The 23,649-nt window shown below is 42.3% G+C and overlaps 1 protein-coding gene across 5 annotated transcripts in view; it reads left to right on the top strand.

The window, feature by feature from the left end:
- The window catches only part of DICER1 (dicer 1, ribonuclease III), a 69,799-nt gene extending 48,052 nt beyond the window's left edge, over nt 1-21,747 (top strand). For 4 of the 5 annotated variants that reach the window (XM_032405863.1, XM_032405864.1, XM_032405862.1 and 1 more), the window contains 13 exons: nt 1,046-1,225; nt 1,457-1,670; nt 1,899-2,052; nt 2,986-3,168; nt 3,414-3,519; nt 3,914-4,089; nt 5,042-5,825; nt 9,707-9,862; nt 12,974-13,862; nt 15,645-15,913; nt 18,358-18,520; nt 18,611-18,686; nt 19,041-19,206. In XM_032405863.1, coding sequence (XP_032261754.1) covers nt 1,046-1,225; nt 1,457-1,670; nt 1,899-2,052; nt 2,986-3,168; nt 3,414-3,519; nt 3,914-4,089; nt 5,042-5,825; nt 9,707-9,862; nt 12,974-13,862; nt 15,645-15,913; nt 18,358-18,520; nt 18,611-18,686; nt 19,041-19,206 — 3,516 coding nt within the window. Of the gene's footprint in view, nt 1-1,045; nt 1,226-1,456; nt 1,671-1,898; nt 2,053-2,985; nt 3,169-3,413; nt 3,520-3,913; nt 4,090-5,041; nt 5,826-9,706; nt 9,863-12,973; nt 13,863-15,644; nt 15,914-18,357; nt 18,521-18,610; nt 18,687-19,040 lie in introns of all 5 variants that reach the window. The other variant, XM_032405861.1, reaches the window with a different exon arrangement.
- Nucleotides 21,748-23,649: the final 1,902 nt, after the last annotated feature.

The raw sequence follows: 23,649 nt of genomic DNA, 5'->3' as shown, positions 1-23,649 counted from the left end.
GTGTGGTTCTTTGTTTCATTTTTGCAGTTGCATTGAGTTGTTACTTTTAAAAAATTTTCACTAAGTTTCACTTGAGCATTTTCAAGATTCAGAATCATGTCGTTTGTTTAAAAATTATGAATGTGACCCATTCCCTGAAATGCTTGTTTCCCAGCCTTCCTACTCTAACATTAACCCCAAAGACCACTGGACTCGTTTCATATGGCAGACATCGTCATTAATAATAAGTGTTTTAATTAACAAGTACATTCTGGATTATCTGATATTCTGTCACTGTAACCATCTCCGAGCCGGCATCTCTGTGCCTTTTAACTGCAGATGCAATCATTAATGTCCCTGAGCCTCAGAAATTGCACAACTCTCCTGCGTAGGGTTGTATGAATATTGAAAGTTTAGAAACAATCTCAGATTTATTAAATTAAGTTTTATATATAATTAGCCATTAAAAATGATACAAGAAAGATATTCTCATTGTAATAACTGGAGAAAAAATCAGGTGACAACAGTCTCCGTTGTGCCGTTCCAGACGTAATGGAAAAAACACGTATGTGTATATGTTTATCTGCATTTATACACAGGAAAAATTCTGGACGATGATACAGTATATCAGGAGTTAATCAAGGTTATCTTTATACAATCATGTAGGACTTTTAAAATTTTGCATTTGTTTTCTGATAGTCCACAGTGTTAAAAGACTAAAAATCCCGAGGAAGAAAAGAGTTCTCTAATCAAAAGAAGTAACTCAAATGAATAGTGTTTCATAGACAAGATCCTACAGGGTTTGATTGTTTTATATAATTTTGGTATTATCTAGTGAGCAGTGTGCATCATGAGGTAGGTGACCCTAGGCCACCTTGCAGCCCAGACCTAAGAAGGGCTGGCTCTGCAGCGGGGTTAAGTAGTTCGGTCTCCCTTCCTGGCTATTTTCTTACCTTTTTCTCATCAGCTTTTAGTAAAGCTAGGAAGAAATTTGTTTTCTTGCCGGTATCTGGAAAAGAGGCTGTTACATGTGACCTTGATGCTTAGGTTTTCTTTCCAATTCTAGATTCCAGAATGTTTGAGGGATAGCTATCCCAAACCCGATCAGCCCTGTTACCTGTATGTGATAGGAATGGTTCTGACAACACCCTTACCCGATGAACTCAACTTTCGAAGACGGAAGCTCTATCCCCCTGAGGATACCACAAGATGCTTTGGAATACTGACAGCCAAACCCATACCTCAGGTAGGCCGCTCCTTATGACTCTGATAAAAATACCGTGTTTTTTTTGAAAAGGGAACAGCTATTTGCGAGTAACTATCTTATGTTACCTCAGAATGTTTAGTATTTAAAAATCAAGGTGTCCCTTCTATTTCCTGGATTGAAAGCATTGTTCCTTCTCTGAAGTTAAATATTTATAATGGAATAAAATATACCTGTTAACTTTGGGGATGCTTTATTTTTCTTTTTGCTAAGATCCCGCACTTTCCTGTGTACACACGCTCTGGAGAGGTGACCATATCCATTGAGTTGAAGAAGTCTGGTTTCACGTTGTCTCTACAAATGCTTGAGTTGATTACAAGACTTCACCAGTATATATTCTCACATATTCTTCGGCTTGAAAAACCTGCACTAGAATTTAAACCCACAGACGCTGATTCAGCATACTGTGTTCTACCTCTTAATGTTGGTAAGAAGGGCCCAGACTCTTAAAGTGTTTGCTGATACTAGCTCAAAAAGGGAAGTTTGCTTACCATTAGTTTATTGTGGATGCTAGAGAACTCTCTTACTAGAGACAACTCTACCTTAGACACATAGATGAATATATGGCTTAAGTAAGAATCTTTTCTGTAGTACATTTTTTTTTTTTCCTCTGTAGTACATTTTAACAAGCTAAAGAGTCTTTTCCTTCCCTAAGTGAATGACTCCAGCACTTTGGACATTGACTTTAAATTCATGGAAGATATTGAGAAGTCTGAAGCTCGCATAGGCATTCCCAGTACAAAGTATTCAAAAGAAACACCCTTTGTTTTTAAATTAGAAGATTATCAGGATGCAGTTATCATTCCAAGGTGGGTATTTAAGTAGAAAGCAAAGGGGTGGAGGTATTTTGTTTCAGGAGACTCACTGGTTCGAGTGGAAACGTCAGTGGGCTCTAGCATTGAGGTCACTAGTAGGAAGTTTAAGTGTCTCTTCCTGGTGGGTCTGTTCCCCCTGGTTGACTTCCACTTGTAAGAAAACACCTGGAAGAAACACCGTTGGCAGAGGGGTTTTACCTTGGGAAGCTCGGGTCATCTAAGTGATGCCGAAAGGCTTTCTTAAAATCTTCATCCTCTTAATCCCCAAAGTCTTAAAGGATTCGACTGTACATAATAGCTTCCTAAACTTTTTATGAGGAATAATGAGTGGTATTAAGTGCAATGAAGTAGTAAATCAGAATGCTTTTTTTCTTATTTCGGAAAGATTTAGGGGATAGACTTTTTGAGCAATAAATTTAAATATAGGAACTTTTCATAAAATGAGAGTACTGGCTGTAATTCAGTCTTTCTTTGATTTTTTTCTTCTTTGTCGAAGCCGTATTTTAAATGTTAGCTCTCATCAAGCTATTGGTGTCTCGTTGTATTTATGCCGCCCAGTGCCTTTCGCATCTAGCGTATTAGTAATGCAGGTGCTGGCTCAGCTGGGGGACACTGCAGGTTTTCTACCCTGTTTATACTGGTGAGACGAAGAGATATTTAAAGGTGCTATTTAGCGTTAATGTGATGGCGAAGCACAAATATTTAGAATGTGGGTAATAGTAGAGTGGAGAATCAGTTTTCACTTAATATAAATGTACTTTTCTTCTTACACCCCATTTGAAATATATTATTTGGAATTGAAATTTTCAGTTATTTATGCTATTTATTTTTAACCTTTGAACTTACTTTAAAATCATAGTTTGATTTTCATATGAAAAACATTTGTTGAGAATAGTTGTCTTTAAGTGTATTGTTTTTCTTTTTTAGATACCGTAATTTTGATCAGCCTCATCGATTTTATGTAGCTGATGTGTACACTGATCTTACCCCACTGAGTAAATTTCCTTCCCCTGAGTATGAAACTTTCGCAGAATATTATAAAACAAAGTACAACCTTGACCTGACCAATCTCAACCAGCCACTGCTGGATGTGGACCACACATCTTCAAGGTGAGGGGTTTCAGAAATGACATCTGAAATTTCGCTCGAGGCATTATTTGCAGGGGTCAGTAGACAATGTTCAGGTTCGCTGTCCCCACTGCCTACCTGTAGACTCTCTGAAATCAAGAGACCCTTTGCAGGCAGAACTGCCCAGGGTGGGGTCCAGGAGTCTGCACACTGAAGGTGTGGAAATACTGTGAAGAAGGGACTTATTTTTATTTTTGTCTGATAAAATTATTTTGAAATTCTTATAGACTTAATCTTTTGACACCTCGCCATTTGAATCAGAAGGGGAAAGCTCTTCCTCTAAGCAGTGCTGAAAAGAGAAAAGCCAAGTGGGAAAGTCTGCAGAATAAACAGGTAATGTGTTAATTGTTACTAGATAATTTAATATTTTGAAAGATAAGTTTGGCTTTTATATTATCAGGTGAACTGAGTGTCATGAATATTTGGAAGTTTCTCAACCCTTAGGTTTTGTTATGTTTTAGATAATACTGTGTGTTAACTTGTATTCGAATGTCTTTTTGGAAGTATGAGAGGTTTGCTTTTATACTTGGTCCGTTGATACAATTCATCCTTGTAAGTCCTAGGATAAATCCCATTTGGCCTTAAAGGATTATTTTTAAAAGATAGATTTTTACTAGTATTTATGATTTTTGTCTTTATCCATTAGTGAAAATGACCTTTAATTTAATTTTTTATTCTTTTGTGTGTTTGCTTTGTATTTATCCACATTTTTCCTGATTATTCAAAGATCCTGGTTCCAGAGCTCTGTGCTATACATCCAATTCCAGCGTCACTGTGGAGAAAAGCAGTCTGTCTCCCTAGTATACTCTATCGCCTTCACTGCCTTTTGACCGCAGAGGAGCTAAGAGCCCAGACGGCCAGCGATGCCGGCGTGGGAGTCCGATCACTTCCCGTGGATTTTAGGTATGCCTGTGCCGTCAGTCGGAAAGAACACGGGTCATGAAATCCATTTGCAAAAGAACTGAATTCAGTTCAAGTTTTAATTTTATATAAAATAATTCTTAAAAGGTTAAAAAGAAAGCACGGATGTCTCATGCATGCGATAAGCGCATCCTTTGACTCCTGTGTCCTTGTAAAGTCGCAGAGGGCGAGGGGGTCCTTTGTCCTCCAGTGATGGCAGTCAGAGTGAAAACGGAAACAGTTCTTTGTAACCACATTGACCTTTTAAGGCTGCTTCCTCTTTTATAAATTTATATTAAATGGAAATTGCCTCAGTATGTTTTTTGTCTTTTTCCTTTTCTTCCCACTAGGAAAGTGGCCGCATCCTCAGGAAATTACTGGCTTAACCACTCTGGGATTAATTTTGGTTATCCAGTTGTCAAGACCACAATGGTTCTAGGGATTAAGGAATGTGAAAATATAATAGTAATAGTCACAACTATGTTTGTTGAGTACTTATTATAGTGTCCCAACACTGATTTAAATGCTGGAGCCTTTATTAGGTCACTTAATCATTTAGGACAACCCTATGAGGTGTTAGGAGTCATTAGCCCCTCTTCCAAGTGTGGGAATCCAGGGTGCAGAGGAGTTCCATAAATGACCATCTGGCTAGCTGGAGGGCCTGGGATTCCAGCCCACACAGTGGCTCCCGGCCCCTGGGGCTAACCCCAAGCCTGACCGCCACACCGTGCTTGCCGTAAGGCGGCGGATGAAAGCAGCACAGCGAACCATGTCCCACTTCTAGTCGACACTGTGCAGAAGTCCAGTACTGTTGATTTCTGCCTTGGAAACTTGTTTCTAAAGTAGGAGCTGATTTATAGGGATCTTTATTTTATTTATTTATTTTATTCACATTGTTCTTGCTCTAAGCCTAGCCCTTCTGAAGGATCTGATGAAGTCAAAAATGTCTTTGCAGATACCCTAACCTAGACTTCGGGTGGAAAAAATCTATTGACAGCAAATCTTTCATCTCAATTGCTAACTCCTCTTCAGCTGAAAATGATAATTACTCTAAGCACAGCACAATTGTAGTCCCTGAAAATGCTGCACGTCAAGGTGCTAATAGAACCTCCTCTCTAGAAAATCATGACCAAATGTCTGTGAACTGCAGAACGTTATTCAGTGAGTCACCTGGTAAGCTCCAAATTGAAGTTTCAACAGATCTTACAGCAATTAATGGTCTTTCTTACAATAAAAATCTTGCCAATGGCAGTTATGATTTAGCTAACAGAGACTTTTGCCAAGGAAATCAGCTGAATTACTACAAGCAGGAAATACCTGTACAACCAACTACCTCATATCCCATTCAGAATTTATACAATTATGAGAACCAGCCCAAGCCCAGCGATGAATGTACTCTACTGAGTAATAAATACCTTGATGGAAATGCTAACAAATCTACCTCAGATGGAAGTCCCACGACGGCCGCGACGCCTGGTACTACCGAAGCTGTTCGAGCGCTCAAGGACAGGACGGGTTCTGAGAAGAGCCCGTGTCCTGGGTACTCTTCGAGGACTCTTGGCCCCAATCCTGGACTTATTCTGCAGGCTTTGACCCTTTCCAATGCTAGTGATGGATTTAACCTGGAGCGGCTTGAAATGCTTGGTGACTCCTTTTTAAAGCATGCCATCACCACGTATCTATTTTGCACTTATCCTGATGCTCATGAGGGCCGCCTTTCATATATGAGAAGCAAAAAGGTAAGAGAGACTGTTTTTATATGGAGCAGTTCGAGCAGCTATTCAGTGTGCCTAAGAGTGGTTTCAGGTGTTGGATGGTTTTTAGAGGATGAGGGATTGCTTAGGGCCTGTGGTGCACCCGCCCAGGGGTTGACCGAAATCTATTTTTCACTGATGAAGCACTCAGGTTTTGGGCGGGCATTAGCTGATCCGAATGTGCCTTATTTATTGGTAGGCATTCAGTTCTGCCGGGACCATTTGTGAGCATGTGCCTCCTGGATCCTGAGGGAGATACAAAGAAATACGTGGCATAGTTCCTCAAGGGGCTCGTGCTTTAATTTCATCCAGTTTAACATTTACTTGGGAGAAAGCTGTCTTGGCACACGAGGCATACAGCCGTGGCTAAAACGCAGGTCTTGCACGGAGGAGCTCATCTTCAAGGTTCTAGAGCGTGAGGAAGGGAAAGAGTAGCACTCCCCTAGCTCAGTGACTCTGCAGTGTCGAGGGAGTGATGAGGGAGTGATGCCGGGGCTCCGAGCAAGCGGCGCTTGAGAGCCCAGAGGAAGGGTGTGTTCTGAAACCAGTGCGGAATTAAGATTTAAGGAAGAAAAGCAACAAAGTCAGAATGTTCCCATGACGCTAAAAGAGGTATCACAAGGCCACATGGACCGGCTTGACAGTAATTTAGAAAGCTGCTCATTGCCCTAAACACTGAGAAGGAAGGAATATCGCTTATGATCAGAAGGTGTTAATGGAAGAGGTGCGTTCATAGCGTGTAAACACAGTGAATGACTGGCAGAGCGTGTCCGCACTCAGTGAGTAGACTGTGGCAGCAGTCAGAAGTGTTGAAATACCTGAGAAAAGATTAAAAAGGCAGGTGGGCGAAGCTCTCCTCTCTTGTGGAAAATCTTCAATGCCAAGTGAAGGAGTTTGCACTTAAAATGTTAAAGACACTTTTTGCACCAGGGACTTTTTGTTTTGGGGTTTTTTTTTTTTTTTTTTTTTTTTTTTGGAGAGAGAGGGAGAGGGAGAGGTTGGGGGGGCGGCGCAGAGCAAGAGAATCCCCAGCAGGCTCCATGCCCAGCGCTGAGCCCGACTTGGGGCTCGATCTCATGACCTGAGCTGAAATCAAGAGTCGGCCGCTCAGCTGACTGAGCCGCCGCGGCGCCGTAAGGGGCTCTTCGTGTTCATGAAGTGGTCGCTGCGGATGATGGCTCTGGTAGCAGGATGCTGCCTGGGTTGAAAAGCAAAACCACACTAAGCTGAGCGATCAGTTGGGCCTTCGAAGAAGTCTAAGCAAGCGGAAAGTGGGGCAGTTCTAGAGTTCTGGCAGTGAGGAGAGGGCGGGGGTGAGTGGTACTTAGCTGTGGCTCACGCTAAGTGCTTCCTGTAGCCAGACACTGTTCCCACCACCTCGCGTGTCACAGGCATTACTTGCCTAATTTGGTTCTGTATACTCTCATTTATTTTGTGATTTTATTTATAATTGTGTATACTTATAGTATCCCTAGTTTACAGATGAGGGGACTGGGGCAGGAGATGCTAACTGGCCCGAGGTCCCGTGGCACAATGTGGCAGAGCCCAGCCTGGCTTTAGTGACCTTGTTCTTCACCGTCACACTCCCCTACCTCCGATGTCACTCTCCCCTATCTCCGATGTCACTCTCCCCTATCTCCGATGTCACACTCCCCTACCTCTGAAGTCACACTCCCCTACCTCCGATGTCACACTCCCCTACCTCTGAAGTCACACTCCCCTACCTCCGATGTCACACTCCCCTACCTCCGAAGTCACACTCCCCTACCTCCGATGTCACACTCCCCTACCTCCCAAGTCACTCTCCCCTACCTCCCAAGTCACTCTCCCCTACCTCCCAAGTCACTCTCCCCTACCTCCGAAGTCACTCTCCCCTACCTCCGAAGTCACTCTCCCCTACCTCCGATGTCACTCTCCCCTACCTCCCAAGTCACACTCCCCTACCTCCAATGTCACACTCTCCTACCTCCGAAGTCACACTATAACACGAGACACTACCCCGAGCATTTGACAGCCCTCATTTATGCTTCTCAGCGAGCCCCTGAGGGGTAGATAACGTGTCCCCAATTTGCAGATGGGGAAAGTTTCTTAGTTTAGAGAGTTTTATTCGTGTAAGATCGCCTAACTAACCAGAGTCAGGGAGGTGTCGGAGGCGAGAGCCTGTACCCTTCACTACCCTTCTCGCTGCCTGTCAGTGTGATTGGGGCAGAGAGAGACCTGGGATGCTGGGGTGACTGTGTGTAAGCTGGGGAATTTGGGGCGATGGTGGTGCTCATGGTGACATAGGCACAAATGTAGAAATCAGAGTCAGGTGTAGGGTTTTTAGACCTCATGGGAAATGAAGTGGAATATTCAGTAAAATGTTCAGATAACTTAGAGTTTAGGACTGGGGTCTGGTTTGGGGGAATAGTCTGTAAGAGTGATAAAGCTGTCAGAACAAATGAGATTTCCACGAGGTGGTTGTAGAAAGAAAATGTCAGAGACTGAGGATGAGTAGGAAGCTAACAGTACACTCTTATTAGGTAAGAAAGAAATTCGTGTACATTTCAAAACTTTCCTCTGTTCATCTGCTGGGAAAGCTCTGATTGCTTATGTCCCGTAGGGATCAGTGCTGTTCCCTCAGCCCGGTGTTGAAGGGCAGCCTTCTCTGTGTGCTCCCGCCCCGGACACGTCCTGCGTCCTGACCGGACCTGAGCCCCTAGCTGGTCGTCATACAGGCTCCCTGCATGTACGCGCCCACTCTGTTCTTCTCTCAGTGCTTTCCCCGCTTCCGCTTGTCCGGTCCTGCCTGTCCCGAGTCGCACCTTAGGATCCTTGAGCGTCTCTTCCTGTCCCACCTGCCCACCATCCCGTCTGACTGTGGGTGTGCTTGCCGTCTTCCTCCTGCCATTGCCATCTGGATGCTCTATTCTCCTCGGAGGCGCAGGGATGCTGGCGTTGATCTGAGCTGTTCCCTCCCGGCTGTGTCGTCCGCAGGGACTGCTCCTCAGTCTTGCTGACGTTCTCTCAGGGATGCCCGGCCAGGTGTCTCTTCCAGGGTGGGTGCCTGGTCAGTGGTATCGAGTTCCCCGGAAAAGGGGCTCATGAAGTACTTCCATAAAAAGGAACCCAGTTTATAGAAAATGAAAATGAGATTGACAGTTCTAGATCCTGGTTTCCAAGTTTTTACGAGACATTCCTAGATAGAAATGTTACCATTTGAATGAGTTACAGAGGACATGGAGTCCTTAGGAAAAACAGACCAGAGGGTAAACAATGAAGCTATTTTATTGATGTGAATAAACATGGAGTTATTACCTTTTGTTCTGTTTTAAAATGGTTGAACAAAAATATCTTGAAATGCCATCCAAAACAAAGGAATGATATTTGAGAAAACATTACAATTAAAATTGTATTTGTGGCTTAGATTCTAGGAGTATAAAATTCTTTTAGCTCTGTTCAGTGCCAATTTCTACTTTATAGCTAGAGTTTGTGGCATTTCCCCCCATTTATTTCATTGAGAATATTGTGACATCTTAGACTTTTTATGTGGATTCTTTTTCTATTCTGATGGTCTCAGTTGATAGTTTGCATTTAATATCATCAGGTTGTGTTTTCAAAGGTTTGAAATTGTATGAACTGTTCGTTCTGACTTTATGAGGAATTCGCATATCAGTTTTTTCTGATCTGCTCTGAAAATCAGAAATTCTCATCTAACTACACTGAAGGATATAGAATATATGGGAATATAATATTTGCTCTCGTGAATAACTGATGGCCAGTTGTAATATGAAGAACATTTAGCTAAAAATATGTTTATTTGCCTGGTATGAATTCCAGCAGTGGTCATTTGCGGATAAGTATCTTACAGATTTTTTCTGCTAAAGGTCAGCAACTGTAATCTGTATCGGCTTGGAAAAAAGAAGGGACTGCCCAGCCGCATGGTGGTATCAATATTTGATCCCCCTGTGAATTGGCTTCCTCCTGGTTATGTAGTAAACCAAGACAAAAGTAACACAGATAAATGGGAAAAAGATGAAATGGTAAGTTTTGGGTAACTGGAAGCATTTATTTTTTGGTGAACGGGAGAATGTTGTGCTCTTAATTTTTGTGTTTCCTTTCCATGGTGTATTTATAATACAGAGTAGGTATTTGGTGTATTGAATTAATTCGTTTAAATTGACTGTCTCTTCATTGAATTTAGAAACAGTGTTGTAATTTTGATGGAGGTCGATTCTGTCAGCTTTTTTTCAGAGGCACAAATATATATGATGTCGTGACTCAAAAAAGAAAAAAAAAGCAAAACTCCCTAACATTTCATTTTACGTTAGGTATAACAATTTATCCTCCCTCGATCCTTAGCTCTGTTCAATGACTTTTTCAATGAACTATGATCTCCAGTCTATGAAATAATTAATTTCAGTAAAGCCTTGCTTTGCAGGTCAGGGTTTTCTCAGTTAGGACTTGGTCTTCTCTGGTGACCTTAAAAGAAAGAAAGAAAATCATAAAGGTTGTAGTTTTCTGGAAATAGTTTAAATCATGCCAGTGGCTTCAGGTCAGATATTAGCTGCAGCTGCTTCATTTTGTCTTGTCTTGAAGGCCACCAGAGGGCACCTCGGAGGGCCTCGGAGCTGGAAAAGCCATCTGCCCAGAGGCGGGCGGCTAGGAGGAGGTGGACTGCTGGGAAACACCGGCGCCTCTCCCAAAGCTAAAGGCCATCTCTCGGCGACTTTCATTTAGTGGATATTTATTTTGCATTAATGAGACACTGGATCATGGTTACTTAATTTTTCCTTCAGGCCAGCAGTGAGAATACGGTTTCTTTTCCCAGGTCACGCTTTCTGAATAGACAGGCTTTCGTGTCTTCTTCCTGACACGCCTGTGCTAGTTCTCTGTCTCAAGCTTCCCCAGGGCCGCCGCTCTGTGCCCCGATTTTGATTTTTACCCCTTTATGGAGTACGTTTTTAACTCATGCAGTATTTGATGTTTTTACAGAAATTGAACTTCTCCAGAAAAGCATTAAGAGAATATTTTAATGCAGGCTGGGTTAGAAAAATTACATTTGCTATTAACTTAGAAATAGGTAGAACCTTAGAGGAAAATGTAGAGATTTTGAGGACTTTAGGGAAAATACTGCATATCTATGAAAAACATTCCTAATAATTATTCTGCCTTGTAGTTTCATAATATAATTGGCTTTTTAGAAAAAAATTAGCATAAAAGTGACATTGACAAGCCCTTTTGATTAAAAAAGAATTTTTAAAAATACAACAGAAATTTCTTATTTTCCTTAACATTTCAGATGACCTGGCACTTTGGTTTTGGGAATACATTAAACATACCATTCATATTTTCACTTAGTAGTTTACACTTAATTGAAATAGGCCCTTAAGTGGTATTGGAAGGCGTGTGCTTGCATTCCTGTTCTGCCCGCCTCACTCCTCAGCAAATAGGTTTAAGAGAAACTGCGTACGAATGCCGAAGTGGTAATAACTCAGGTAGAGAGTTGACTTGAACTGTAGGAGAAAAGAGTTTTATGCCAGGTTTTTTTTTGTTTTGTTTTGTTTTTTAGGAGCTTGAAGTGTTCTCGGAAACCATTTAGTGAGGTAGAATCCCGCTATTTTGCAGATAGAGAAACTGAAACCCAGAGGCATTAAAGAACTTCATCCAAGATCACATAGCATATTTGTGATAAAACCTACTCGTGTGTGTGTGTGTGTGTGTGCGTGCCAATTTTACACTATGGTAGCATCTTACTAAAGATATATAAGGATTTTTTTTTATTAAAAAATTAGTCTGATTTCTTTTTTAATTGCAGTTTGCCTTTTTTAATGTTAAGGACCAAATAGTGGGCCAAAACATCTCATGTTACCTTGGGAAGGTATAGGGTTTTTAACAGGAAATAGTTCCTAGAGATCTGCCACTACAGTCTCTTCATGTTCTTCCACATTCTTGGAAAACTTTTATAAACCTTTTTTCATAAAAAAAAATAAAATAAACCCATAAAGATACATAGTTGTAGAGACATGGCTCGGTTCACTGCTCTTCTTTACTTTCAAATAAATACACTATGTCTTTTGAATCTGGCTTAAAATGAAATATTGCAGTATTTAAAAAATCCTTGACAAAGTTTGAAAACGTTTTTGTCAGCAAATCTCTGGAAAGTTGTCACTATCAGAATTGAAGCACACCCTCCTGCCTTTTTCCCCCCAAAGTAAAGTCTTTTTTTTTTTTTTATTTCTTGCACAACAGAAATTTGGCATCTTTTAGCATTGCAAAAAAGTTACATCATTACTGAATCCTAGCCCATTATTAAGGTTGTCATTCACAAATAAGCTTTTGCCAAAGAAATTGGAATTAGCAAAGATCTTCTGACAGAAATTGGATTGTTGTGTTTCATGTTAGTCTAAATTTTCTTCTATTTTTGTCATTTATGCTTTAATCTGTTCCTCTGATTACTGTAGCACAGTGGAGGGGAAAGCGTAATTTCCAAGATTCGTAGCTTAGTTCAGTGATCACTTTTAGTTTTCAAGCAGAGCAGTCTACTTTTACACTGTAGCAAATGTACTTTGATTTGAAGTGGAAATGGGGACAAAACCTTTAGCATGAAACACCCTATTGCCTATTTTTAATATTCTACAGATTTTTAAGGTAATTTATCTTTTTTCATATTTATACTCTTTATTGCACAGATAATGCTTTTTCTGCATCTGGAATTTAATTTTATTAATTTGAAATCTTTTTGAAACATTTTAAAACTTTGTCAGCAAAATTGAAGACCTCTGTGATCTGCCTGTGAGTGCTTTTATTGTGTGTCTGCTGGAGTAAGACTTGTTAGCTGAAGTTTTGCTTCGTGGACATTAATTTTAACTTTATATCCGTGTTCAAAATCCTTAACTTAAAGCTTCATACTGGATAAAGATCATTTTATAACTTAGAAAATGAACATTCAAAGAACATGTTTTACTTTGTTTATATGATTAAATAACTTATTTTATGTTAATTGAAAACAAATGGCCATGATTTTAAAGTTGCCTTTTAGTATTTGTGGTTGTCATTTGAAATTATCCATAACCCTTGCTTTTATTGAGTTTCAAACCCTTTTAAAAACAGCAGCTATGTCTCCCCTCCTTCCCCATTCCTCCTCGTTTCAGACAAAAGACTGCATGTTGGCTAATGGCAAGCTGGACGAGGACTTTGAGGAGGAGGACGAGGAGGAGGAGGATCTGATGTGGAGGGCTCCAAAGGAGGATGCCGATTATGAAGATGATTTCCTGGAGTATGATCAGGAACATATCAAATTTATAGATAACATGTTAATGGGATCAGGAGCTTTTGTAAAGAAAATTTCTCTTTCTCCCTTTTCAACCACTGATTCTGCATATGAATGGAAAATGCCCAAAAAATCCTCCTTAGGTAGTATGCCATTCTCATCAGATTTTGAGGATTTTGACTATAGCTCTTGGGATGCAATGTGCTATCTGGATCCTAGCAAAGCTGTTGAAGAGGATGACTTTGTGGTGGGGTTCTGGAATCCATCCGAAGAAAACTGTGGTGTTGACACAGGGAAACAGTCCATCTCTTACGACTTGCACACTGAGCAGTGTATCGCGGACAAAAGCATAGCCGACTGTGTGGAAGCCCTGCTGGGCTGCTATTTAACCAGCTGTGGCGAGAGGGCTGCTCAGCTTTTCCTCTGCTCGCTGGGGCTGAAGGTGCTCCCGGTAATTAAAAGGACTGATCGGGAAAAGGCCATGTGCCCTACTAGGGAGAATTTCAGCAGCCAACAAAAGAACCTTTCAGGGAGCCGTGCTCCTGCCTCTGTGGCCAGCTCGCGCTCCTCAGTGTTGAAAGACTTGGAGTATGGTTGTTTGAAGATTCCACCAAGGTGTATGTTTGATCATCCAGACGCAGATAAAACACTGAATCACCTTATATCGGGTTTTGAAAATTTCGAAAAGAAAATCAACTACAGATTCAAGAATAAGGCTTACCTTCTACAGGCTTTTACCCATGCCTCCTACCACTACAATACCATTACTGGTAAGGAGCCCCGGGCCGAACTCCAGTGCCCTGCAGCTGCGAGCTCGCGCTAACTGCATTCTTTTTGCCTTGGGTTTTTGTTTTTTTGTTTTTTGTTTTTTAAAAGGCAACCTGTGCATGTACAGACTTGGTGCTTAAGATGCATGGTGGAGGGAGGGAGCAAGAGAAAGATGAAGGCAGCTTTATTTTCCTCTTCCTTCTGGGTGCACGCGGGGCTCCTCACCGCTGATAGCTGGCAGCGTCCCCGCCTCACCTGCTCGCAGAGGGGTCACTTCATGGGCTGCACGGTTGGAGAAATTGGGGCCTTCCTATTTTGTTGTGCTTTTCCCATTTTTGTCCTCCCCCTGTGTCTTTCTTATGCCCGTTTAGCGCTGTTTATGGTTCTTGATTACGTATATTCTGGATGTATTTCCACGTCCTTTTATCGTTCTTCCCGAACAAAAAGGTCCCTCTCTAAAGGTCGTTTTAAATCTAAAGATGAGTGGGCTAAAAGAAACTTTTTCCGGGGGAAGGTTTCTGCTGCCATCTTCCACTTGGCATTGTGCTCCAGGGTTTTCTTCTTTCTGTAGCGGTGGCCAGTCCATGAGAGGCGAAGGGGGACCAGGCGCCTGGAACTGCAGTCAGCTTCAGCTTGTGAAAAGCCTGTGTATTTTTTTTTCTCTATCAGAGTAATAAGTGCTTGAGTCTAGGATACCAAAGCAGAGTATAAAGTTTGTATAAGAAAAACAGGAAAGGTTCAGATGATCAGAAGAGTGTAAAACCAAAAAGTGAAAACCGATCTGGCTCTGGACGAGAAGGGCTGGCGGCCCGGGGAGCTGTTTCTCTTTGTGGCGAAGCCGCGGGGCATGGTCCCTGCCCTCTGCCAAGCGAGGCCCCTGCCTCGGAGCTCTGGGTGTCCGGGACGCACCACTTCGGTGCCCCCGCCTCCTGGCCTGGATGGGCTCTGCTCGGCCCGGGGAGGAGATAGGGGTGCTGGCCAGCACGGGCGCCTTCCCCCACGTGGGCAGCCGGCCCGTGCTGGCCCAGGTCTTCGCGCATGGCCACGACTCGCCTTTCTTAGGCCCTTGTTCGTGTCCAGTTCAACAGTTGTCATGCAGGTGGAGGAGAAGGTTTTCTAGTACTTAATGGGCGGGTGGCAGCTGTGACCCAGGAGTGGCGAGGCACGGTGGCCCCAGCGCACACTCCCCAGCGGGGGCGAGGCGCCGCGCAGAGCGTGGGGGCGGTGTGCGAGGGCAGAGCGCGGGGTGCGTGGGGTGCATAAGGGTGTACTGAGGCGGAGGGCGGGGTGTGCCGGGGGCAGAGCTTGAGGCCAGAATAGGGGGGGTGTGGGGCCAGAGCACGGGGTGCGTGGGGTGTTGGGGGGCAGAGGGCGGGGTGCGCGTGCGCAGCGTCTGGCCCCCGACCGCCGGCATGTGAGCGAGGCTGCGGCTTCGGCGGCGCCCAGCACCCGCTTGGCCGGCAGCGTGCCCGCGGGAAGGGTCTGACCTGATGAGGCTGCCCGGCCAGCGTCTTGTCTGCAGGGGCAGGAGCCTTTGGGCCACTGAAGGCTTTTATGACCCCAATTTATAGATAAGAAATAGGCTTAATTTGCCATTCAAATTGAATTTCCAGAGGCTTTAGTAAGTGTGACATGTCCCCTGGTTTGTCATTGAAGAATATACACGAAAAACGGAGCCCGGCCGCATTGTCGGCAGTGGGTCCAGGATCGGGCGTCCCGGTGGTGCCTGTGCGGGAAGGGCGGGGTTTGCGCGAGCTGACACCTGCGCTCTGGGCCGCCCGCAGATTGTTACCAGCGCCTGGAGTTCCTGGGAGATGCGATTTTGGACTACCTCATAACCAAGCACCTTTACGAAGACCCGCGGCAGCACTCCCCGGGCGTCCTGACCGACCTGCGGTCCGCGCTGGTCAACAACACCATCTTCGCGTCGCTGGCGGTCAAGTACGACTACCACAAGTACTTCAAAGCCGTCTCCCCCGAGCTCTTCCACGTCATCGACGACTTCGTGCAGTTCCAGCTGGAGAAGAACGAGATGCAGGGCATGGACTCCGAGGTGAGTGCTCCTGGAGAACACGGCCAGTGCGCGGCTCGTAGCCGCTTTCCTCCGGGCGGGGCCGAGGCACGGTAGTGCTCTGCAGGTGGGCCCTTCAGAAACTTGACTGCCCGCGCGATGGTGCGTGCGGTCCTTCCCGGGGAGAGAGGGGGCCGGGGGCTGTGGGCTCTTTTCTGTTCCTGACGCCTGACTGACGCCTGCCGGCCCCCGCCCCCGGTGGCGCTTGAACCTTAGTGAATGAACCTCCCTGCGGTTCATTCTGCCTTTCTTTCTGTTAAAATGGGTCCGAAAACATTCGCTGATACGATCTCAGGTAAGCCTCACAAATGTATTTTCTGCTTCTACTTGAAAATAGGAAAATCTCATTTAAAAACCAGCCTTCTAAAATTTTAACCATTGGAATTTGAGAGGCTTCTGTTGTAAGTTCAGCCAAAGGTTCTTTGGTGATGGAGCTCATTTTAATGTGTTTGTGAGCTATTTTGAAGTTTTGTAGCAAAGAATTTCGCTTAGGTCTTTCCCCTCTGCTCTGATCCTTCGCTGCCATGCGTCTGCATACCTATGTATCCAGGAGAGCATCTCGGTCCCCTTCTCCCCATTCTGATTCCCTTGTTTTCCTTCCTTGTGCACATGTCTTATAAGGAGTCAGGGGATTTATTCTTAATTTTGGTGGCTGTTTTAATTGCTCTTCATTTAATTTGTACCTTCCCTTTTTTTTAAATTGCACCAAACCATGGCTGGGGACTAGTGCCTTTCTTTCCTTGACTTGCTGTGAGAGAAATTTGAGGCGTAACCGCAAGGCTAGTGTCCCACCCTGTAAACAGTACAGAGTGCGTGCTGAAGGAGGATCCGCTCTCCGGGTGTCCTCCTCCAAGGTGAATGGGCCGAGTCGGAGCACAGCTAGCCGTGGCACTAGGAACTAGAACCATCTCATATGTACTCAGTATTATTTCTGGTCTTATTCTTTAGAAGTGTTTAAGCTTAGAATTTGAGGAATTAGCTAAAATTAGATTTAAGTTCTCTTCTGATGACAGTGGGACGTGCTGGTTCTGTTAATTTTTGTTCATTCTTTTCCTTTCCTTTGTTTATATGATCATATGTATTAGAAGTTACAAAACTGATTGGAAATGTCAGTGGTCTGGCTTTTCTAACTTCCTGTTGAATCTTAAGTCTCTCCACTTCTCTGGGCCTCAGTTTCTTCATCTGTGAAAGGAGAGAATTAAATTCGATAAGTTTTAAAATTCCTTTCTACCTCAAAACCATGATGTACGAACAAGAAGTGTCTTTTTTTTCCCCCAGTAGCCAGAATTACAAGGGTTTTATATAGAGCTCTACATGGCTAAACAATCCATTTAGAAATTTTTTTTAAAACTCCAAATGCCCCCTTCTCTTGTTTCTCTTTCACAAGTAATTTGTGTTTATTTTAGAAAATACAAATAAGAAGAAAATTAAAGTTATGCAAATATACTGCTTTAGAAATTACCAAAATGAACATTCTGTGATGTTTTATTGCTAATGTATATAAACATAAGCATACATAAAACATAAAATGGAATTATACATAGTATACCATAACGTGTTTTTTTCACTTAATATTTTGAGGACAACTTTCCGTGTATCCATTGGCATTTTGACTTTCAGTGGCTGCCCTCTAATCAATATATGGCTATAATGGAATATATTTAAACAGTCCTTTGTGGCTAGATAGTTACATTGTTTTTACTGAGGACTTTTAATAAACATGGGTGTGGTAGATATATCCAGTACCTCCTTAAGATAAATTCCTAGAGATGGGATTGTTGCATCAAAGAATTAGGAACTTTAAAAGGCATTTGATACATATCTAAGTTTTTTATTACATTACTTTGAATACCTACTATGTGTCAGGCACTCTCTTATAGTCAGTGTGTATTAAGGGGTTTAATAAAAAGGGAACTTGGGGGAATCTGTTGTCCAGTCGAATTTTCCTGGCAAAAAGTAGCAATTTATACTTGCCAGAGCAGTGTATATACACTCTTGTCATTGCCGTACTAATTAGTATTCGGCCTAATCCTTGCCAAGCCGCTAGGGGGTAGAACTGTTTTAAGATGCAGTTCTTTGGTTACGAGCGGATTTGAAATTTTTTTCATACATTTATTAACTATTTCTAATTTTGTGTTGTTTTTGTTTTCATTTAGAAGTACTCTTTTTTCCCTTTGCTGAGTATACTACTAACTGGGGAAGGGATTTTGTTTATCCCTTGAGAAATTAGGGGGAAAAAAATTTTTTTTTAGATGTTTGTGAAGAACCTATTACAGTGTCGTTAGGTGATTGCCATAAATGGTTGGTATTGTTAGCCTTGTTAGAGGGTATAATAAAAGTCCTGCCCAAGAAAAGAAACACACCGCTGTGGAGTGCCTTTAAAGGTGGCCTTGTTGCTTACAAGTCCCTTTTCTTTGTGTAAATAGCTTAGGAGGTCTGAGGAGGATGAAGAGAAGGAGGAGGACATCGAAGTTCCAAAGGCCATGGGCGACATTTTTGAGTCGCTTGCTGGTGCCATTTACATGGATAGCGGGATGTCCCTGGAGATGGTGTGGCACGTGTACTATCCTATGATGCGGCCGCTAATAGGTACTGCTCGTTCCCTTCGAAAGAAACACAATCGTAATTAAAAACAACTATAAGGATATCATTCACATGACTCTTTCATTTTGATTACAGAAAAATTTTCTGCAAACGTGCCCCGTTCCCCTGTGCGAGAATTGCTCGAAATGGAACCAGAAACTGCCAAATTTAGGTAAGCAAAACCATGCATGGAAAAAATTAAGTTCCTTAAAAAACAAGAGGGGCAAGAGTTGTCAAAGATGCCATAAACTAATGATTCTGAGAAATATTTACACTGGGGCGCGCACTCTGCACTCTCCGTTTGTAGTCGGATTGACTTTCCCTTTTGCTTTGATAAAGTAATGCTGAGTTAAAGAAGAGCCTCAGCCCTGTCTGCCGGGGGCCGCGCCGCCGTGTGATGCACGTTTCCTTTGTGTGCCGGCAGCTCGTGCCCGGGCCCTCCGCCTCCAAGCGCGAGCTCCGTGCTGATTGACAATAATAATAAATAGTTCTGACTCGTGATTCACGCTGTTTGGCTTTTTTACAGCCCGGCTGAGAGGACGTATGACGGCAAGGTCAGAGTCACGGTGGAAGTGGTGGGGAAGGGGAAGTTTAAAGGCGTCGGCCGGAGCTACAGGATCGCCAAGTCCGCAGCAGCGAGAAGAGCCCTACGCAGCCTCAAAGCCAACCAACCTCAGGTTCCCAACAGCTGAAACCCCTTTTTACAACGGGAAAAAAACAAAAAACAAAAAACAAAAAGCAGAATTAAGGGGAAAACTATTTAAATCGAGAAGGATGATTTAAAAGTCCATAGTGAGTGGAATGAATCGAAGGCAGAATTTAAAGTTTGTTTGATAACAAGATAGATTACAGAATAAAACATTTAACATATGTATAAAAATTTTGGAACTAATTGTAGTTTTAGTTTTTTGCGCAAACACAATCTTGTCTTCTTTCCTCACTTCTGCTTTGTTTAAATCACGAGAGTGCTTTAATGATGACATTTAGCAAGTGTTCAAGAGAATTATTGACAGTTATTTTGTTTTTATTTTGTTTGGGGGGTTTTGTTTTTCTTTCTGTTTTTTAGTTTCGTTTCCGTCAGCTTTGCTTAGCGTTAGGAGGCCAAGGAGCTTACAGCTGAGACAGCCCCTGGATTCTGTGGAGCGTCCTCCCCTCCTCGGCGTGGCCGCTGCGCCCAGGAGGATGGTGCGGTCTGCGAGAGGAGAAGCGTGCCCGTGCTGTCTTTTCTTTCCACGATCTGTTGCCTAAGAGGATGTCTCCCGGTCGCCATTGCACTTACTATAGTAAGGGACAGGTTTTTAATGAACATTGGCTGGCATGTTGGTGAATCAAATTTTCGTTTTCTCTCATGCCACGTAGTCTTGCATACAAAAGGTTCTTGCCTTAAAAATAAAACCCTCATGGATGTTCTTTAATTTCTGATCTTTTTGGAACAAACTATTTGACATTCCCTTCCTTTTATTATGCATTTAGAGGTTGAGACAGTGTGATATTTGCAACTCACTAGGGTAGTTGTGACTTAACTTATTAAGGATTATATTAGAGTTTCTGTCATCTGTGTCCTGAAGGCATTTTGAAAACCAGAATATTATATATGTAGTCTATGGATTTTTTTAAGCACCATAATAAAAATGATCTTTGGCTAAATACCCAGTTTTACTAAAAACCTCCTGCCAGGTAGTTCCACTGATGGAAATTGTTTGTGGCAAACAGTTTTGCCCTGTAGGCTGTTGCTCTAACAAGATAAACTCTAGACATATCACACCTAAAATATGCTGCAGATTTTATAAGTGATTGGTTACTTATTTAAAGAAGCAAAACAGAGCACCTTTACCCTTAGTCTTCTCACTTAAATGTCTTACTGTACTTGTCACAGTGTTGTGTGCATTCTTCACCTACCAAAGCTGCGCTGTTAATGCCGTGGAAATGTAACGTTTTCGACAAACTGCCGTCATCTTGATACATCTGTGATTTAGGTCATTAATTTAGGAAAACAAGCTCATGATTTCCATCTTTGGAAAAGAAAAAAAAAAAAAGACATTTTTAGGCATTTGCCGAAGTTTCTTTAATTAGACTTGTAGGCACTCTTCACTTAAATACCTCAGTTCTTCTTTTCTTTTGCATGCGTTTCCCCCTGTTTGGTGCTATGTTTATGTATTATGCTTGAAATTTTAATTTTTTTTTTTTTTTTTTTTGCACTGTAACTATAATACCTCTTAATTTACCTTTTTAAAAGCTGTGGGTCGGTCTTGCACTCCCACCAACATACCAGTAGAGGTTTGCTGCAATTTGCCCCATTAATTATGCTTGAAGTTTAAGAAAGCCGAGCAGAGGTGTCTAATGTTTTCCAGCACATCATTCTGAACTCGATGCTTCATGTAATGCTGCATTTTTTGTTTTCAGTTACAGTTGAATACTGTACTTCTTGCTTTATCTGCACCACCCACCCCCAGAGAAACACCTCTGCACGTGTGCACAGAGAAAACTGTCAGCCCCGCTTTCTAAGGAGACCTGAGTGAAGGGGATGTTAAGCTTCTCCAACGTTATTTGTTGTCTCCAATCTTACATTTAAATTGCAATCTAAATTATTAAATGAGATTTTGAGCAAATTAATTTGGGTAGGCTCATTTTTAAAATATTTCTGATTGGGAACCTTAGATTTCTGTTTGTTTTTTTTTAAACCTCAGCGTGAGATCTCCTAGCAAGTTAAAACCAAGCAATTCTTGAATTATATTAACCGTAAACGTGTACAATTAACAAGTAAGGCTGGATGTGAATTTTACGTGTGAGGGTGATCTGTGATCAAGTTAGATCGCAGATCTCTTCTTAATTTATAAACTACCTGATGCCAGGAGCTTAGGGCTTAGCATTGTGTCTAATGCACTAATCCCAGTGTTAAGGGATTCTCTCGCCTCCTGGCACCAAAACCAGATTGTTTCACAGTTACAATTCCCATTGGGAGAAAAATGCCTCAGTATATTTTGTAACCTTAAGAAGAGTATTTTTTTGTTAATACGAAAAAGTTCAGACTTGGATATGATTAGGACATACATTCTCAGGGGTTCAAATTTCCTGCTACCATTCAAAATGTTTTATCAACGGCAAACTTTAGCTATTTCATTTTTTTGTTGTTGGAGAAAGATAGCTAATTTTAATTTGTGACTCACACTTGGACGCATTCTGTGATCCCCTGGTTACTAAGTTAAAAAATAAAAACTCTGAGTGAGACATACCGAGATGGTTATGAACGCTTTCGTGCTGCTGATTTTTAATGCTGTAAAGTTCCCCCAGTTTAGCTTGTTGAAATGTTTTGCATCCATTAACTAAGGAAGAAAATCACTCTATGTGGCCCCCCTTTCCACCCCTGTGTGTGTCATCCTTTTGTTCCTGTGATTGCAGCGTGAGACCGAAGGTAATACGGAGGCCCTGCCGGGTGGGAGGTGTCGTGGTGCCTCAGGCACGTGTGTGAAGGGCTGGGGAAGTGTGTCTTGACAACTGCGAAGTTCCTTATGATGATTGTGTGGCGGTTAGTCGGCATGAACCTTCATTGTAAAGATTTTTGATTTCCTTTATGATACACTTTCAACAGTCCTAACTATGCTGCGTTGTGTAATAGCTTTGTTCCCCTCTGTTCTGTTCGTGTAGCACAGATAAGCATTGCACTTGGTACCATGCTTTACCTCATTTCAAGGAAAATATGCTTAACGGAGAGGAAAAAAGATGTGGTTTGGCCTCGCTGCTGTTTTGATTTACCGGATTTGAAAAAGATAATTATAATGCCTGCAATGTGTCATATACTTGCACAACTTAAATAGGTCATTTTTGTCTGTGGCATTTTTACTGTTTGTGAAAGTATGACAAAGATTTGTTAACTGAACTCTTAATTATGTTTTTTTTTTTTTAAATATGTTTTGTTACTTCTTTTTCTCTTTCTTTTACGTCATGTGAAGTGATTAAATTTAGAATGACCTCTAACACTCCTGTAATGATCTCTTAAACTACTAATAGTTTAACATTCTTCATAATAGCTTGCCCTCAGAACGATTCGGACTTCCCTCCCTAACTAGCGAGAGGCCCCAAGGCTGCTCGGCGGCTTATAAAGACGGCCCTTCACCCAGCACCGCACCCTTCCAGGTCGTTCCCAGTCCCACGGAGACGGGTGCAGGGAGTGCCCGACACCCAGCCCACCCACGGTGCGGTCTGAGGGCCGGCCGATGGCAGGCTCTCCATCTTCCTCTCTTAGGGTATTTGATCCTTTCACACGAGATCTAAGCCACCAAACTGAGACCTGGATATCTTTATTGAAACCGCATCTGAGATGCTGCCCAAGCTCTCGCCCAGCTCGTGTTCCTGGCGGTCGGTACCTAGATGGTCAGTTTAATTGCATTTCAATAGGTATATTTTTTCAACCACTGATTACTTTTCAGGAATTTAATTATTTCCAAATAAATTTCTTTATTTTATATTGTACATGAAAAGCTTTTAAGATACGTTTAAGACCAAGCATAATAAAGCGATTTTACCAGTTGTTGGAGCCGCCAGGAGCGATCTTGCGGGAACTTGCATTGAGACTTGCATTGTGGTTTTCCACTAGCAGTGAAAATGGTCTTTCAGAACTAACTTGTAAATATATTTCAATCATTAAGTGTTTTTTTTTTTTTTCCTGGTCCGTTTTTATTTGGACATCAACCACAGACAATTTAAATTTTATAGATGCACTCAGAATTCACTGCATCAGCAGGTTACCTAGCAAAAACGCAAAGGTGAACAGCAAGTAAACTTTGTGGCTTTTCTGCTGTAAATAGAGGGAAGGGAAATGACTAAAATCAAGAAAAACTAACATAATTTGATTGACAGTAACCTATTTACCATCACATGCTGCAGCTGTTCTAAGGAACATACTGTAACCCATTCATACAGTAATTGTGCTGCGGGAACGGGCAGCCTGCACCTTATGGGCCCCAATTACCTTTAGTTGTTTGTTTTGTAATAATTGTAGCAGAGTCAACCTCCAATAAAGTTATGGTCTGTTCATCCTGTGTCCTTCTATCTTTTTCTTTTCTCATTTTGGTTCCGTTCAAGCGGGTGATCACACTGAGATGGTTGTAGCAGACATGATCTTTCAAGTGTTCTGA

This window comes from Phoca vitulina, unplaced genomic scaffold (assembly GCF_004348235.1).
Source record: "Phoca vitulina isolate PV1807 unplaced genomic scaffold, GSC_HSeal_1.0 scaffold7, whole genome shotgun sequence".
NCBI lineage: Eukaryota > Metazoa > Chordata > Mammalia > Carnivora > Phocidae > Phoca > Phoca vitulina.
This window is presented reverse-complemented; position numbering and strand designations above follow the sequence as displayed.